The sequence below is a fragment of the Sander vitreus genome, chromosome 10 (genome assembly GCF_031162955.1).
Source record: "Sander vitreus isolate 19-12246 chromosome 10, sanVit1, whole genome shotgun sequence".
Taxonomy (NCBI): domain Eukaryota; kingdom Metazoa; phylum Chordata; class Actinopteri; order Perciformes; family Percidae; genus Sander; species Sander vitreus.
Genome location: NC_135864.1, coordinates 17,220,870 through 17,238,953, shown reverse-complemented (window position 1 = coordinate 17,238,953; position 18,084 = coordinate 17,220,870). Strand labels below are relative to the sequence as shown.

Below are 18,084 nucleotides of genomic sequence, written 5' to 3'. Positions count from 1 at the left end.
ATAGAATAGACAGAATATATCTTTATTGTCATTGTTTTAAGATGAAAACGAAAACACAGTTTAGAAGCTCTTCAGAATGACAATATACTGTAAATAACAAAATAAAAAATAGCAAAATATAAATATTAAAATATATAAAAGAAAGTGCAGTCACTTACATTTTTAAAGCCCCGGTAGAGCACTTGGAGCTCTCTTTTGCTGAAGTTGGTTATAGCTTCTAGCTGGTCGAGGCCCTCGGGTCGATGGCACACCATGGTTATCTCCAAGTCATCATCAGTTTTGTCTGAAGAAACATAAAGCAATATTCCTTAACATAACTCATACACAACAAACAACGAAAGATTGAGAGAGCAAAAGACTGGAAGGGTAGATAAAAAAAAAGACATTTAAAAAAGAAGGAAGACGGGACACAGTGTTCTGAATATCTTGACTATCTATTCTACTGGATAAGGCAGAAATAATAATACTCTAGTTTTAAAAGGGAAGGAGAGGAGGGGAGAGGTAGAGGTCAGTCTAACAGCTCCATGTTCCTCCTCTCACCAGCCCGATCATTAACAACTCATTACTCTCCCCGCCACAGGGGAGGGGAGAGAGGACAATCCACTGACTCTGACCATGTGCATGCGCGCGTACGCACACACACACACACACACACACACACACACACACACACACACACACACACACATACACACATACACACACACATAAAAGGACATTTGTCTAAACACATACTCCCTGAAGCAATCTACAATGTAATAATTATGCATAATACTATAACTGTGCATAATTTAGTATAATAATAGTCATACAAATTCAGAATATGATAAAGTCAATCATCAAATCAAATCAATCAAACAATCATAATGTGCAGTAGTAAAATGAAAGACATTAAAAAAACCACACTGGTGGTTAATAACACGATACACTTTGTACAGTCTGATTGTCCGTCACTGATCTGCCTGAGCTTGCTCAGCTGTGTTTGCTTTAGTGTGGAGCATCTGAGAGAAACCTGAAGTTATCATCTTATCCTGCTTCATCATAGTTTGTTATATAATCGTAGAGTGATATGAATGTTTTGGAAGATAGACAGTTGGTGTGTCAGTTTAGATTGCTGCTGGCATAGACCTCTAAGTATGTATAAGAGCTGACTTCCCATCCATAGGACTGCATGGTGATCAGGTACAATTTCCTCTGTCTTTTTAGCATTAGAAAATTACAGTCATCAGTAAACAGATTATAGCACTGTCATCAGAGGATTTAAGCAGGCAGTGGTTTGAATGGGTGCTGGTGGCGCAGGTACAGTGAGTGAGCTAAAGCATTTTTAAAAAAAAAAGGCTCCTGTCCTGCTTTAATGAAGTGTCACAGAGTGCAGTGTTCACACTGTCCTTGGCACTCCAGATTCTGAAACATCAACAGTCCTAAAATAGAATGTGTGCCAAGACCATTAGCGCTTTGTGAAGCTTTATTACACCAATACTTCCTCAGCTCTATTCTCTCAGAGAATCATGGGTAGCAGGTTGGCATTTTTACAGTGCCAGGCAAAGATAACTTCATCTCACTGCTTAAAGGAGTATTCCGGTCAATTTCAACACGTAGTTCTGTTGTTTGGAAATGTGGAGTGCTGTCAGTAGCAAAAAAACCGAAAACAATCTGTGCTGCCTACACCGTGTTATCCCCCTGCTAGCGTTAGCACCCAACAGGCTTAAACAGGGCAAGTTTTAAACATGTTTTAAGCCTCTAAACATGCTCGAAATGTCATTACAAGTGCCTACCCATGTGAAGGGAACACAGCAAATCTGACTGCAGTAGATGTGACAGAAAGACATAAAAGTTGTGTTAATCCAGCCAGTGCACATACCTCTGTTTATTTTCTGTTTTCCGGTCAAGTCCACACTAGTCGATTGTCGAACTCATACAATCCAATATTCCAGTCAAATTTGCTGTGTTCCCTTGGAAGGAATCACTGCACATGGGTAGGCACTTGTAATGACATTTCGAGCATGTTTAGAGGCTAAAAACACGTTTAAAACTTGCCCTGTTTAAGCCTGTTGGGTGCTAACGCTAGCAGGAGGATAACACGGTGTAGGCAGCACCGATTGGCTTAGTTTTTCTTGCTACTGACAGCACTCCAAATTTCCAAACAACAGCGCTATATGTTGAAATCGACCGGAATTCTCCTTTAATTAAACCTCACTCGACAGTCCAGTGATCCCATTTAAAACATTAGCAGACTTTTTCATGTCTGCATAGAAGTGCTGCCATCGTGACTTAAGAGCAAAAGTGGGTTTGAATTTAAATGTAAATTATGATGGCATGTAAATTATGATGACGTCCCTCTAATATAATGTTGCACTGTACACTAGGTACTGATGAGACTGGTGTCACTGTGCATGTTGATACGATTATTTTGCAAAACAACAGCCCACATAAAATACAATAATATAGTATGTTCTCCAGCAAAAGCTTATTACACTATGCCCACTAGTTTTCTACATTGTGGGTGCATTATTACATCATGACTTTGTATAACTTCTGTTTAGTTGTTAAGCAGCCTCTCTTTACATAGCACGCACACACACACACACACACACACACACACACACACACACACACACACACACACACACACACACACACACACACACACACACCCCTGAAGGCCATTCAATTCATCACTAAGGCAGTTCAGTGTTTCAGTGTCACATTAGGGTGGAGGTTCACAATCATGGTCAATCAAGGTGAAATCCTTTACACCCAATTAGGGCACACTTCCTGCTTACACAAAAACTACCACAGCTCAGGACGTCCCATCTCAAAGTACAATGTATAGTTGCGTGAGAGTCAGGGTCAGTTACAGGTTCAACAGTTCAGGTAAAAAATTGTTTTCACCTTCACTCAGTCCATTAGCCCTTATGATCACATTGGCTAGCAGGGCAACACTTTTCAGCATGTACAAAGATATATGTGCATGTCAATAAAAAAAAAGCCCAGAAGGTGAAATAATGCAATAAATGCAAAGGTATGATTATATGAAGAAAACAAATAGGTATGAAATTAAATACACTGGTTAGAAAGGATCCATACATGAAGACAAACACACCTATACAACTTAAGATTTGTACAATTACAAGCTTTGGAACACATCCAGCAAAGGTAAAGTTGTGATATGAACATGAGTTATCACATTTGTTATGACTTTTAGTATTTATGTATTAACACTGTTAACTTTCAGTTAATTGTAGCTGTTTTAGACTCAAAAAACACACAAGCCCTCTACAGCAAGCCTATACTACGAGTGATTGAAGGCAATAGTTAAGAATTAATTACAGTACATGCAGTTGAGAGTGCAGTCAGTCTGCAGCTTCTAACATTTACATTAATTCACTGCTTGTTTATGTATTTGTATTCCGTTGAGTTTCTCAGAAAGTAGCAGCTGAATAAGTGATCTAAGTTCCACATATCAAACATCCCCACATCCATAATCCAAAAAATCAATAACTTGCTCACAGACAGAGTTTACAGATAGTAAAAACCTTCCAACTTTGCTGATAGTGTGAGTGCTTGTTCGGGTGATGGTAGTTGTAGTATTGACTTACCCTCTACAGTGATGACTCCCAGTAGGTGCAGCATTTTGGCGGCCCCACAGCACAGCAGAATGATGGCTATAGTATGTAAGCTGTTCTCACTCTGCTCCTCTCTTTCCATTTTTGATTTACTTCTTTCTTTCCACTGGCCTCTAGAAGCTTTTTGTCTCCAACTCAACTATTATTCCTATACGTGGCCCAGCTTTTTTTTTTAATTCTTGGACTTTTACCATATTCTGTAGAAATATGCAAAAACAAACACATTCTAAACTTTTTAACTTGCTATAGCTTTTTCACCCGAATCTGACTACAGTTAGCTACAGGGAGCTGTTTCTCTCACCTCTCTCTCATGCCTTTACACTTTCTATCCATCCTGCCTCCTCCTACAGTGAGATCAGTACTCGCCTGCCTCTCTTTGTCTCTGTCTTTTTATCCCCCTGTCTCTCGACTCCCTGGGGTATCTCCCTCTCTTTTCCTGACCTTCGCTCCATCCCACTAACTCTCTCCCCACCCCACCCCACCCCCTTCTGTTACAGTCACTGTGTCCTTCACTCTTTGGGAACGCAGCTCTAACTTGTGGGTCCGAACTAAACACTGTAACAATGATAAACTCACCTTCTACTGTACGACCATATGTTTGTCTTGTGACTGTTCGCACATGTGTGTGTGCGTGTGTGCGTGTGTGTGCGTGCGTGTATATGAGCAGATCAGCACTTGATTAATTGGCCCCATTAAGACACACAGTCATCCCCGAACAACAGAAGGCTTGATAATTCACTACAAAGGGACTTTTCTATAACCAAACATGACTGAGTCCTTTTAAAATGACTTACTCTACAATGTAAACAACACTTTTATATAAATCAGTAATTATGAATACACCCAGTGAGACAACAGGATCCATCCCACTTATGTCTTAATATTGTAATGCGTCTGACTGAGTATAAATATAACCTACTATAGCCTGCAAGTACCAGCAGGGGGAAGCAGTAACTTACACATAGGACACCAGTGTGCGTCAAAGCTTCTAATAAAGATGTGTTGCACATTTCATTACATGTGTTACCTCAGATTTAGCTGATATGTTCAGTCATAACATGATAAAGCTCAGAAAATCTGAACAAAATGTCAAAAATAAAACATAGCATGTTCTTAGCATGTAAAGCATGAAATGATTAAATAAACATTTTCTGTAGTATCTCTGAACTGTGACCAGCTGACACTCATTCATGTCCAAATGTGAATGTAAAAAGGAGCTGCGATTGCCCAACAAGCTGAAGTGTGTAGCCACTGACTCGCAGGCTGCAGAGGGCTCTGCTGTATCGAGAGGTTTCCCACAGAGTTGCCAATTGAAGGTTTGCTTTATTTACCGTTCTGGGATTAAAGCAGAACTGCTGGGTGAAATTAAATTTAGTGGCAAGAGTAGGATTTAATTTAATTTGCCAGACATTTAAAAAATGCTCCGTAGTGTACACATCACTTGTTAAGGATGAGATATTGTGTTCATTCAAGTAATCAGCCTTCAGCTGTCTCTCACTGTGACTAATCAGCAACATTTCTGTCATGGAATAACACACAGCCATGGTGAAGGAGAAATCTGCCTGTTTTTTCACAGCGACATTCCTTTCCTTTCCATGGATAGTACACTTTCTGTAGGATACTATACCACAGAATATTAAAGGAAACTTGTGACACGTTATATTTTCTCAAAGCAGACCTTTAAAACAGATTAAATTTGTGTAATGTGGCCTGAGTGCTTACAACTTCATCTATATAGCATATTTCAGACAAAAAAATGCACTACAATGTGGAGTGATAAAATATAAACATAAAAGACAGATGCTAATTAAAAATAAAGCAGAGCAGAGCATAAAAACAATTATTAATTTACACGTAGGCACGTGGGTTTTTTCGGACATTTCACACATAAAATATAACATGTGAAACACATTTCAAGTGTGATGAATTAAAAAACAATATGCACATGTGATTTGTAGACCTTTTCCATCTGATAACATGATTTTTTTGTTAACAAAGTGGTAGCAGCAGGCTGCAGGTCTGAGATTAGCTAAAAAGTAAATGTCGTTTCTGACCGAGCGCTTTTACTTTCAAACAAAAATGTTAAAACAGTCACTTCAAAGGGAGGCTCCTGCTTAGTGTCCCCCTGACCCACTGGGCCTTTGCCTGTTCAGTAATCCATTCACAGATATTAGGGAGTGGATGATTCACTCCTGCTTTCCTCTGCCAGTCAAAGTGCACAGAAACTGTGAATAATTTGGTTCTCAACGGAGAAAATTAGCAAAGGTCTAATTGCAAGATTTTTATATAAGAAACCTCTTTTAAAAGTTTAAGATTACCATTAATAAATGGCAGTGTATAATTGAGTTGTTATAGGGCATACTTACTACAATTTTTTTGTTCCAAACCTAAAAGATTTGGAAGTTAGGGTAACCAAGATAAAATCTACATAAAAAGCTGCCTCGAGAGCTTCACTTCCATCTGTTAAACAAGCTAGTATAAGGCATGGAGTTTGACAGTAACCAAAACCCAGAACCCATTTCTTTCAGAGCTTGTTTTGAGTATTAAACCATGACCTTAACTGTCAGCAAGGAAAAGACTGCCTGTCACTGTCAGCCAGCATCCTGTCACAAAACAATACCTCTTACATCAACACACACACACACACACACACATACGCACACACGCGCACACACGCGCGCACGCACACACACACACACACACACACACACACACACATGATTTAACTCCTAGCTTTCCTCTGCTGGCTCTTGTATTTAACTGTAGCTCTCCTCCATCTCTTCCTTTCTTCTGTTGCCCACTAAATCCTCCTTTCTCCTCCATTTCTGATCTCTCTCACTCTGCCAAACTCTTGTCTCACTCTGCCACTCTATCTCTGCCATGCTCTCTTTCCTTCTCATACAGTGTCCTGTAATCCTTGCCAGAGAGTGTGTCATTTGCATAATCTGAATTAGCCTAATCTGCTGTCCTGGCGGCGATGGAGAAGGCTCGCTCTCACCGACCTCTTTAATGGCGGAGAGGGCTCTTCAAGAAAGTAGCAGCTCTACTGGCCAAGGGCTCCCTGGTGATATGGAGGACTTAAAAATAGATTCCGTCTGCAACAATTCTATTTACGCCATGCAAAAGCTGCACAACATAATCATGTTCCACAGCATGGATTCAAGCTCTCATTCTGAGAGGCATTGTTTTCCACAGTAAACATACAAGCCAGTGGCCATGGGGCCAATCCCTGAGTGGCCTTTGGGTGGTTCACTGAAAGTCCAATGACTCACTCTGCTTTAAAACACACACACACACACACACACACACACACACACACACACTTCCACACGTAGGGCCACATGCATCTAGTCGCACACCCTTGAACAAGACAAACATGAGCACATTATTTCTAGGGTCATAGATAAAATATTAGGCACCCGTGTGCATAAAACAATATACACTCCCATGCTTGCATGCTCACCCACACACCCACAGACACAAACACACACACACACAAACACACACACACACACACACACACACACCTAATGTCACTTCCTCACAAATTAGTGTGCCACTGCTAAGTATGTTTGAGAAGAGTGAGTCAAATGCTGCTCATGTACCCACATGTAGCAGCATGCCAATATTGGTCTTTGAGTAAATACGTCTAGACTCAAACACGTGCACACACACTGCTGGATGCCAAGTGAGGAGAATAACGAGATTACTTAATAAGCACTCACACCAGCTAATGGGAGCGTGGGTGATGGAGAAAGGATGCACATGAGAGAAAGAATGGAGGCATAAAAGAGAGAGAGGAGAGGGAAGAGAGTAAGCCAGGAGCAAATTGTGGCGGTGGCATGTGAGTGGGGGGGAATTTGAAGTCAAGATAAAAAGAAACAAGCGTGGAGAAGGAGTGGGAGGGAGAAAAGGGGTGAAACAACAGTGAGAGGAGACAGCAGCAGGGTAAACTGAAAAAAAGATGTGAAATGATGAAAAAAACAAGAAAAGATTGAGGGCTGGGTAGCGAGGAAGCAGAAAGCACAAAGAAAGCAAGATAAGAGGGGGAACCAGAGGAGTGACAGAGAAGTACAGGAGACAGGGAGATGATTGAGACAACATTGCTGCAGGGAGTAAGTGAGGGAGACAGAGATATATAGGAACTGAAAAAGAAATTAAAAATTCACCAGGGAAGGGAGAAAAATGCCAGGTGAGACTGTTGCTGGAGAGATGAGTGGTCAGAGGCCATCACAACAGATGTGAAGGAAAACACAGAAGCTAGCCTGCCAGAAAAAAACCAGGCAGACAAGACAACAGGTGGGAGGAAACAACAGACAAAGAGAGGCTGTCAGGAAGAAAAGAACACTTGACAGAAAATAAAGAACAACGAGCAGCCTTAATGAAAACAGACAGACTAGACAAGCAGGCATGAAAATATTCAGGGAGGCGCAGGACTCAGACACGGTGAGACAATTCTTTTTTCTTCTTCAGAGCACAGTGATGAGCTCGTGCTCAGAGGATCAATCATTGTAGGAATCTAATCTCACAATATTACAGCCGTGCACCGTCTCGCTTTCACTGTCGCTGTCAGTGTCACAATCCAGATAACAAGTTATCTGCAACACCACAGAATAGGGGGCTGCACACAAACAAGCCCTGCTGCACTAATCCTGCATACATCCAACATGTTAGAGCGGGAGAGGGAGAGATGCTCAAGCACCACAACACAACACCAGAATTACAAATAACCTCCAAATAGCCCCAGCTTTATACATCCACACATCCCATTCTTTCGTGTTTTTTGCCAGGCATTTGTTGGGGTAAATAGGCTTGTTTTTCATTTGCAAGAGTCAGATTTCACCCGTTTGCAATCGATCTACAATCACCTCATTATTCAAAATAGCAACACATTTACACCTTGCCTTTTTAATACCCACAGGGTTTGGTGTACTTGTGGAGAAAAAAAAGCTCATTAAAAAGAAGAAACGAGCCATATGCACTCAATGGGAAATTGTCCTGTATGGTCTAATTTGCACTGAAAAACTGATAATAGCCTGCCTTAACAAATAAGTTTAAATGACTACACACAATTAATAAGTGATCTGCTCAGTGTGCCCATTCACTTGAGCAGGCAGTTTGGATTTGTTATTTATATAAATGAGGTTTACGGGCTTAAAAACATTTCTCACAGGCAACAGGTCTTCACATTTTTTTGTGTGCATATTTGCATCTCTCACTATCTATTTCACATGGCCTTGACTTACTTTGGAATACCCCAATCTCATCAAACCTCCCTACCCCTCCCACCCAAAAACTGCCATCTATTGTTGCCATGGCTACCGTGCTTCCAAGGTAACAGCAAGACGGAACAGCAGTGTGTGAGCAGAGTGACAAATACCTTCGACATGTGTGTTTACCAGCGTTGATGCCCACATCTGCACACACTGCTAGACAGAGAGCAACACACACATACTCAACCACACACGCATGCATGCAAGCACGCAAGCAGACTCAAACACAGTAAAAGAAGCCGTCTCTCTCTCACTCTCCTCCCTTGGTTTGCTCTGTCAAAAAAAGATAAGCTCGACAACATTCACGTGGCTGCACACACACAATGTCGCACTAAAACTTTGTTGTGGAATAAAAAGATGCTCTTTTTCCTCTGGGAACACCTGTTGGTCTCTCTCTCTCTCTCTCTCTCTCACACACACACACACACACACACACACACACACACACACACACACACACACACACACACACTACGAATCATATGCCCTCTTTCTTTCACTGCATCTTAAAATATGAGCAGTTATTAATCTTTGGTCTGCAGCTTGCGTACGTGCGCAGTATATTTGTACTGGAGTGAGTGAGAGAGTGTGTGTGTGTGTGTGTGTATTCCCTCACCCCTGGACAGCCTCCTCGTCTTGGCTTGCATCGTCAGTGTACCCATCACAGCCCCCATGCTTGCTGTCGTCGTCGTGGAAACAAGCGCGTCTGTATGCTGAAGTCTGTATCTCTTTTGACACGTGTTTGGATGGTTAGAACGCACACACACTCCCTCTCCCTCTTTCCTCTTCTCATCCTCCTCTCCCTCCCTCCCTCAATGGCTGCTCTCGACAGAAACCCCTCTATCATCCCTCCTTTCACGCTTTCTCACTCCATCTCACAGCGCTCCTCCTCTCTTTTTCTCTCTCTCTCCTCTTTTTCTCCCCACACTCTCCCACTCTCGATCTCCCTCCCTCCAATTTCCTTGTTTTTCATTAGAGGTTGTAGCCTCCCTCCCTCTCTCCCTCTCTCTAGCTCCCTCCCACCTACACACGCAAGCCAAGAGCCAAGCAGAGCATCAGTGATTCATATGAAATCGCCAGGATCTTGTTTCACTAAATTATAAATTAATATGAGCGTAGGCTACCCATTGATTTGAGAACACTCCAGGAATCACTCTGAGAAAAACAACAACAAACATGCCCTGTTACATTTCACACCTAAACACATCTGTTTCCCTCTGATGGAGGACAAATATGCAAATAGATACAGCCTAAAATATTGATTTGAGAGGTAAATGTGAATTATGGAGTAAAGGGAAAACATGCGGATGTGACAAAAATTATGAAGGGCCCTCATCATCACGGTTTATTCATGAAAAGGCCACTTTAATCCATCAACACCTTCATTCACTCAATCCATCATTCCTGTTCATCCAGCCATAATACCCCTATATATATATATATATATATAGGCAGGCAGCAGGAGAGCAGAACGAAGGGAAAAGGCTTAAAGTCAAGGATGTAAGAAGAGAGAGAGAGATTAAAAGCAGGAAAAGGCAAGCCATGAGAAGAATGAGATCTTTAATAGGGTAGAAATAGAGGGATCATGACAAGTGTCAGGTTATACTGCAGGAGTGTGCTCTTGCCTGTGAGAACTGCACGCACACACCAGATTAAATCACATTTTAATTAAAGCCTGATCGAAACAAACATGGTGTTGACTTCATCACTTGATGAAAGTACAACATAAATTCGTAGACAGTTACGGATGACAACATGTGATGTGCTTGTACAACAGGCTGCACATACAAAACATATATCCAAGAGGGGGAAGAAGGACCCAGATTTTTCACTTTGAAGTAAAAGTAGCAATACCACACTATTACAAGTAGAAGTCCTGCATTTTGTACACAAGTAAATGTACCAAAGTAGTAACAGCAAAATCATCTTAAGCATCAAGCGTGAATGCGGACTGGTCCCTTTCAAAATATTATATTGTAATTTATACTCTATGGCCACTTTATTAGGTAAACCAGTACAATCTAATGCAATACAATACAACTACTCTGCCATAAAGTCTACTTTTATGATGACTAAAAGAATAAAATCCTAGTTTTTGTGAATTTAATTCCATGTGTTAGCATCAAGTACATAGTTAGTGGTGTGTTTTGCTGGAATGCATTATAAGGTGTTTCTAATATTCTCCTCATGTATGTAAACAGGGAGGACAAAGGAATTAGAAACACCTCTCAAAAATGAAGTCCAGTACAACACCTTAGCCGTTAACTATGACCTCAATAATGAAAATATATTTTAATTTACACATTTACAACAATGTCAACATAAACTGAACACTATTTAGGTCAAATTAATGGCAGAGCTGTTGAATCAATTTGCAATAGATTGTACAGGTCTGCCTAATAAAGTTGCAACTGAGATAATTATATTATAGGATCATAATTATCAATGCAGTACTGGGAGAGAAGCATTTTAATGTAGTTGCTAGTTGTGGTAGAACAACTTTTAATTTCAATGTTTGGTCATATTTTATATGTGTGTGTGTGTGTGTGTGTGTGTGTGTGTGTGTGTGTGTGTGTGTGTGTGTGTGTGTGTGTGTGTGTGTGTGTGTGTGTGTGTGTGTGTGTGTGTGTGTGTGTGTGTGTGTGTGTGTGTGTGCTGGATGCTCAGATCTCATCCACTCATCACTGGTTGATGACACAAGCTTTCCAATATAAAAGCCACTAGCCTGAGGACATGTAAACATGTCACTGTCATCTATGATCAAAGTTACAGTTTGCTTCAAGGGTAAAAACATTTCAAATCTTATTTTGCCAATAAATGAGCAAAACATAATGTCTATAGAGTTGCAATTGCTTCTTCAAATGATGCCAATGTCAAGTTGTTCATAGATTTAGAGAATAGACACGCTTTCCCATCAAGCCAGCCATCAATAATAATGCTTCTGCAAATGTGGCAACTGCTCCGAATATGGGCCACTTTTTGTCTGCTGATGGTGAATAATGAACGAGGCGTGATTGTTTGGAAGCCATATGGGCAGATTTAGCTGGAAAGATTTAGTTTGGTGAGTAAAAAAAAAATTGCAATCTGCTTCTGTGAAAATCTGCTCATGAATGCTCGGATGTGTGTGTTTTTTTGCACAACAGCGAGAGAGACAGAATGGACAGCAGCAGGGAGTAAGACTTTCACCCTGCCTACACACACACGTGCTTACACACACGGAGAAGGACACATATGTACGCATATATACTGCACATTCACCAGCCGTGGACAGAAAGAATAGCTGATTATAAGATGAGGTGGAATCTAGTGGCATCAGCGTGCAGAACCATGGAGCATGACCATTTCCTGCTACACAGACACAGCTCTTCCTCTCTGCTATATGAGACACTGCCTGTTTTGTGCCTATATGAATTTACAGGCTATCAAAGTCACTGTTTCCTATCTTCACTGAACTCCATTTCATCTTTAGCCTTTAACCATATCTATCCATCTCTCTCCCCTCTCTTATCTGTAAATTTGTCTCCAGGCATACAGCCAACACCAACACACCTTTATCTGCCCATCTCTCCCTATAAATCTCTGTGAACATATCAGCCTAGTGTTCTTGTAGTTTCAAACACAGTTCCCAGCTTGTTCCAATCTCAAAAATCTCCATCACCCTCTAGCTCCCTCCGGTCTCTAACAGGCCCGTTTCAACACACTGACAGAAATGTTTCTCTTTCTAGTAATCATTTCAAAGTATGTATGTAGAGCAGATAAAGAGAGCCAGAGGTTGGAGTGAGTGAGTGAGTGAGTGAGTGAGTGAGTGAGTGAGTGAGTGAGTGAGTGAGTGAGTGAGTGAGTGTGTGTGTGTGTGTGTGTGTGTGTGTGTGTGTGTGTGTGTGTGCAGGTGTGTTGGTTTTTGTGTTGGTGTTTCCCTGCAGGCATGAAGGCTGCAGACTGTTTCATAAGACCCCTGTCACACTTTTGAGGAAAGGGAGGATAAGAGAGACAGAAGAGAGGAGCAAACAGCATTAGTAGGAAGAGGTAGGACAGCAGCGCATCAGGAGGAAGGAAAAAAGCAGAGAAGGCAGAGATGGAAACATATTTGGCAATGAAAGATGAAGAAGGAGAATGAGGAAACACACCAAGAAAAGCTTCCAGCTGGAGATTAGAGTGCAATGCAGAGAGCAAAAGAAAGAGAAAAAAGTGGATAACAAGAGCTAGGAGAGTGGGCGAATGGCATCACAAAAAAAAAAAGGCAGAGAAGAGAACGATTGAGACATGCAAACACTACATTTCCAGAGAAGGGGATGGAAGAACAAAGAGAATGAGGGAAAAATAATGTGTTGCAAGCTTTTATTAAGATCAAACCGCTGGATGGAAGCTTCAGGTCTTCAAAGCAGCACATTCAGACCAACCTCAGTGCTACTGCAACATAAAAACTCCCCATTTTCCTCCTAAAAGGTTCATCCTAACAATTATGGATTATGAATCTATCATGACACTGTCTTGTTGGCACACCAGGCTTTCACCATTACTCATCAGGGGCAGCGTGGCTTTGGACAGGAAAGAACATATCTATTGGGAAGATCAATACTAATATCTAGTGTTGTCCAAATGACTTCTCACACTTGCCAGCTCCTATCACATTGTGAAAAAGGGAATAATTAAAGGAGCCTCCGATATTGATCTGTCAATATCTAGGGTGAGGGGGAAAAGAGAAAAAGAGTGGTGGAGAGGCATAGATAAATGTAAGAAATGATGATGGGTGTGAAGAGGGGAAATAATGTGGAGTGAGAGAAAGCAGGAGATAAAGTATGAAAAGGAGATAGAGAGTGATTAAAAAGGGAATCAATGAGAGAAACTAAAGAGACACAGAGAGAGAAAGACTGGGCAAAGGGAATAGAGTTGTCTTCCCATTCAACGCAGTTTCTGCTCCGCCATTATGTTGCGTTTCATTTTCAGAACTGGGAATGATGTCACACCTGAGTTGATCACGTTCCAGTTACAAGTCGGAAAAACGTGGGTAGGGGGACTGTAGCCAGGTTAGCCATTGTTAGCAATACCAGTTGATAACAATGCATTAAGTGGTATTTTGCACATGCAAACACTGTAGCAACATGACACAAATAAGACAGAAATGAAACAGTATATTCATACAGCTATCACTACTGTTGACGCGCTGAGGAGCCATATTGGATTGTAATGTCGGGGTTAGTGAGGTTCTCCTGACTTTCTGAGTGGGAAATCTGACTTCAGGGGACGTTCCAGTTGACATTTTTTGACTGGGAACTCGGGAAAATCCAACTTCCCAGTTCAACTGGAACACATCCTCATAGATAACTAGTTTGACATGGGACAAAAAGAGATTTTTCTTTCCCGCAGAATTAAAATAGGAACATAAAGAGCTCAAGTTACTAAAGTCACTAAAGAGGCTGAGTTCCAACAGTACGTATTGGGTAGGGTTGAAACAGTACATTAATTGATAAATCTATTAGTCAGTCGACTTGCATCTTAAATGAGAAGATTGTAAAAAAATGTTTTGCCAAATCTGTTGGATCGATGGTCGGATACACAACCAATTTAAATATGCCACCTTGGTCTCTAGGGAGTTATAATAACGATAATAATTATATATCATTTTTACACTGTGCCCATTAGGGAAAAACGAGCACAATAAAACTAAAACAACATATATAACAGATAAAATCGAAAATGTTCACAATGTTCAATTAAATGAATGACACCATCAAACAATAAGGAATTTCTGCAAAGCAAATGCATGACCCTTAAATTGTCAGACATCATGTATTAGGGAAAATTATTTCCCAAACAAACATAATTGCCCAAATAATAAGTTAGCTGCACACACACACACACACACACACACACACACACACACACACACACACACACACACACACACACACACACAGTTATTATAAGAGTCAGATGAGATGACGTGTCAGTGTGTTACTTCCAGTGTCAATTGTTCAGCGGAGCAGTGAAATAAACTACATAAGTTTGAATGTCACAGATGATAAATGGCCCTCTATTGCTTATTTCTTCTTGCACAGTCACTTCATTTTTTTTGTATCTAGCAGATAATTGAAGCTGTTCATCTTTCCTCTGTCCTATCTTCACATGGCAACAGATTTGTATTTCTCAGCAGTCACAAACCAAACTCAGAGATATAGATTTTTGGTGACATGTGGTCCCCTCAGTAATAGCTTGTTTGGTAACAATTTTAAAAAAATAAATAAAAAAATGACAGCTCTGTGACATTACTTGATTAGTTTTTTTTCTGCTTCTCTTAGTGTAATGAACATGTAGATAGAAATTACTAATTTGTTATATATTATATTTGTAATTTGCATAACCTTTACCCCCTCATTTTTATATTACACAGACACTGTACAGGTTGGTATGGGAATGCAAGCTAAATAAAATTAAAAACAACATAACACGTCTTGCTCATAACACGTGAAGCAAAAGTGAGTCTGAAGAAGAGTTTGGAGTGTTTTTATTTTTGTTTTACTCAATGGATTCCAAGAGCTATACTGACTACATGCTCAATGGACAGCTTGCTCACTATTAATGTCCAGTAAATGTTAAAAAGAGAACAATTTTGATTTGAATTCAAACTTTCAGTTTGTCATAGTGTATGTGGTGTAAAATGCTACATTGACAACATCTACAGTTGAGTCTCATTTCAGCTGTCACATTCATTTAGTTCAAGTGATGTGCGTCACTGCTGTCATAACTGTGAATACAGGCCTGACCATATAGTCGGAGCTGAGTAGCTATCTATATTCATCAACTGCATTTCTCTCACTGGCTCCAGTCTTACAAAGGCCTGAAGGCAAGCACATGGCTGAGCTGTCTACGGAGATAAATTGCATGGAAAATGTTGTTTATCTTTGAAGAAGTGAACAAAGCATTTGCTTGCAAATATTATGCAAATAACGTATGCCTATCTTTATTTATATTGACTTCTTTATTTAATAAACTGCTCCAACGTGGGTTTAATTTGCAACACTGAAAGATCAAACGCTGACAGAGGATCTTAAATGACAGACAGATTTTTTTAAATGGAAAGTATGCTTCCTGCGAAAATCTAGTTTAGACCAGATTGTAAAGAAATATGAGATATGATGATGATATGATGACAATTCCATCATTACATGCTCATACTAAGTCACACACTTACATACACATGCTTCTGGCATGGGATTAACCAGAAACCCGTTTTCATGTCGCCATGTGCCTAATAAAGCTCTTTTGCTGTCCTAATTGGCCCTTTTGGTGCACTTCTTTTGATGTGCAGAGATGAGAGAGAGGGGTGGAAACTGTTAAGCATATTAAATAAACAGGGCTCTTCTCAGCTTTTTAGCCCTGCAGCAGATGGAAACATTGAACCAAACATACTTGTTCTCTAGAAGACCCACATACACACTCACGTACACTCACAAACACATTTACATATATTCTGCCGGCCCCAAACTAAAACTCTACATGAAAGCAGTTAGAAGGATCTTAGAGTACGGCAAGGCTATCTTCTGTTCAAAAACTCAGAACACAAAGAGATGTGAGGGTTGTAGAGAGTGAAAGAGACACACGGAGAGAGACAGAAACCCCGAGATAAACAGCAAAGGCAGAGGAATAGCCATAGATCAAGACGATAGAGCGGCTCAGGGAATAGAAGAGAAAAACTTGAAGGAGACGAAAACATAAAAGACAAAATGAGGTGAAATGAGGTGAGAGCAAGCAAGACAAAGAGAGAGAGGGTGAAAATTTACTTGACTGAGTGAAAGAGTAGCTACAGAGAAATGAAAGTATAGAGGCCAAAACAAATGGAGCGAACAGCAGGGAGATGAATGTGTCGGCAAGCTGCAGGTTTTGTAGTTTATAACACACCCGCTGGGAAATAGTTTGTGCACAGTGACAGTGTATATATTTCTTTTTTGTCCCAGGTGACAACAGATACAGATACATTCTTTAATGTTGACCTATAGCCATATGAGCTGGTCAGAACTCTATCAGGGCTAATATCTCTGTACATAAAGCTATGACTTCATGCAGGCCACAGCATTCTTCCTTTAGTATGCCACTCTAAAAACAAAAACACCTGCTTCAGTCTGTACAAAAACTCTCTGGAATTAATTTCAGTCAATTCATCACTATAAACGGCTCTGAATAGGACTGTTAAGTGGAGTACATTTGTTTAGAGCTTTTACACCAAAGCACTGTACAGAGTGCCTCTCATTCTCCATGTACGGCACAGGCCTGGAGAGCATATGGAGAGCAATTGGGGTTTAGTGTCTTGCTCAGGGATACTTTTAACTGTAGACAAGAGCACTGGGGATCAAACCACCAACCCTGTCATTCAGAGTCATGTCCGTACCCGCTATTGAGGTCACTGAGGTCCGGACCTACCTTTACCTTGTTGTGGTCCATACATCCAATAGTGGATTGATAAACATTCAACGAAAGTTAAAATTTTCTTCTTTCAATTCAGTTTGTGTAGTGAAAAGACCACATCAATCACAGCTCAGCTTTGGGGAAGGGAAGATATACGGGACAAGAAAGAAATCGCCATATAAAAATATATGGAGATGAGAGAGGAAGAGCTCACTGCGTAGTACTGCTCACTGTGCCCAGGATAGGATTAGCATTATGTTCCTGTGCTGTTTAACACAAACTGACATGAATCAATTTCAACAATGTAATTACTACAGAGATATTATGTTCTTTGATAATTACAGTGAAACATATAGGCTTAATTTAACAACAACGCAAACACCTACCATGAGGTGTTTGTGGTGTGAGTCTACATAGACATGGTTGAACCCTGGCAAAGCACTGCCCTCTCTTCGGATGATCTCCACTGCTCTCTTCATAGATAATCAACACACGGACACACGAGGTGAAGGCACCTTCCTACAGGTTTGAATGCATGCTGTAAGCTCCACAATAGTTCAGATAGGAGTCATTTCTTAAAATAACTAAGCAGCTCTGTAAACCAGTTTGATAAATAGTCACATCTTTATTGTTTAATCATCTTACATAACTGCACCGTATTATATGCTGTCAGAGGGGCCTGTTCTTTGTTCTTGACTCAAGTCCCAAGTCTTGAACTAACAGGTCTTAAGTCAGGTCCAAATCCTAAAACCTTGCGTTTTGAGTCCTGAACAAGTCGTTAT

At 40.5% G+C, this 18,084-nt stretch overlaps 1 protein-coding gene across 3 annotated transcripts in view; it reads right to left on the bottom strand.

Annotated features, from left to right (window-relative positions):
• Positions 1-18,084, bottom strand: part of kcnip1a (Kv channel interacting protein 1 a) — a 38,895-nt gene that overhangs the window by 3,058 nt on the left and 17,753 nt on the right. For 2 of the 3 annotated variants that reach the window (XM_078261425.1, XM_078261427.1), the window contains exon 2: positions 159-283. In XM_078261425.1, coding sequence (XP_078117551.1) covers positions 159-283 — 125 coding nt within the window. Of the gene's footprint in view, positions 1-158; positions 284-3,544; positions 3,564-8,915; positions 8,930-9,515; positions 9,574-18,084 lie in introns of those variants that run through there. The other variant, XM_078261424.1, reaches the window with a different exon arrangement.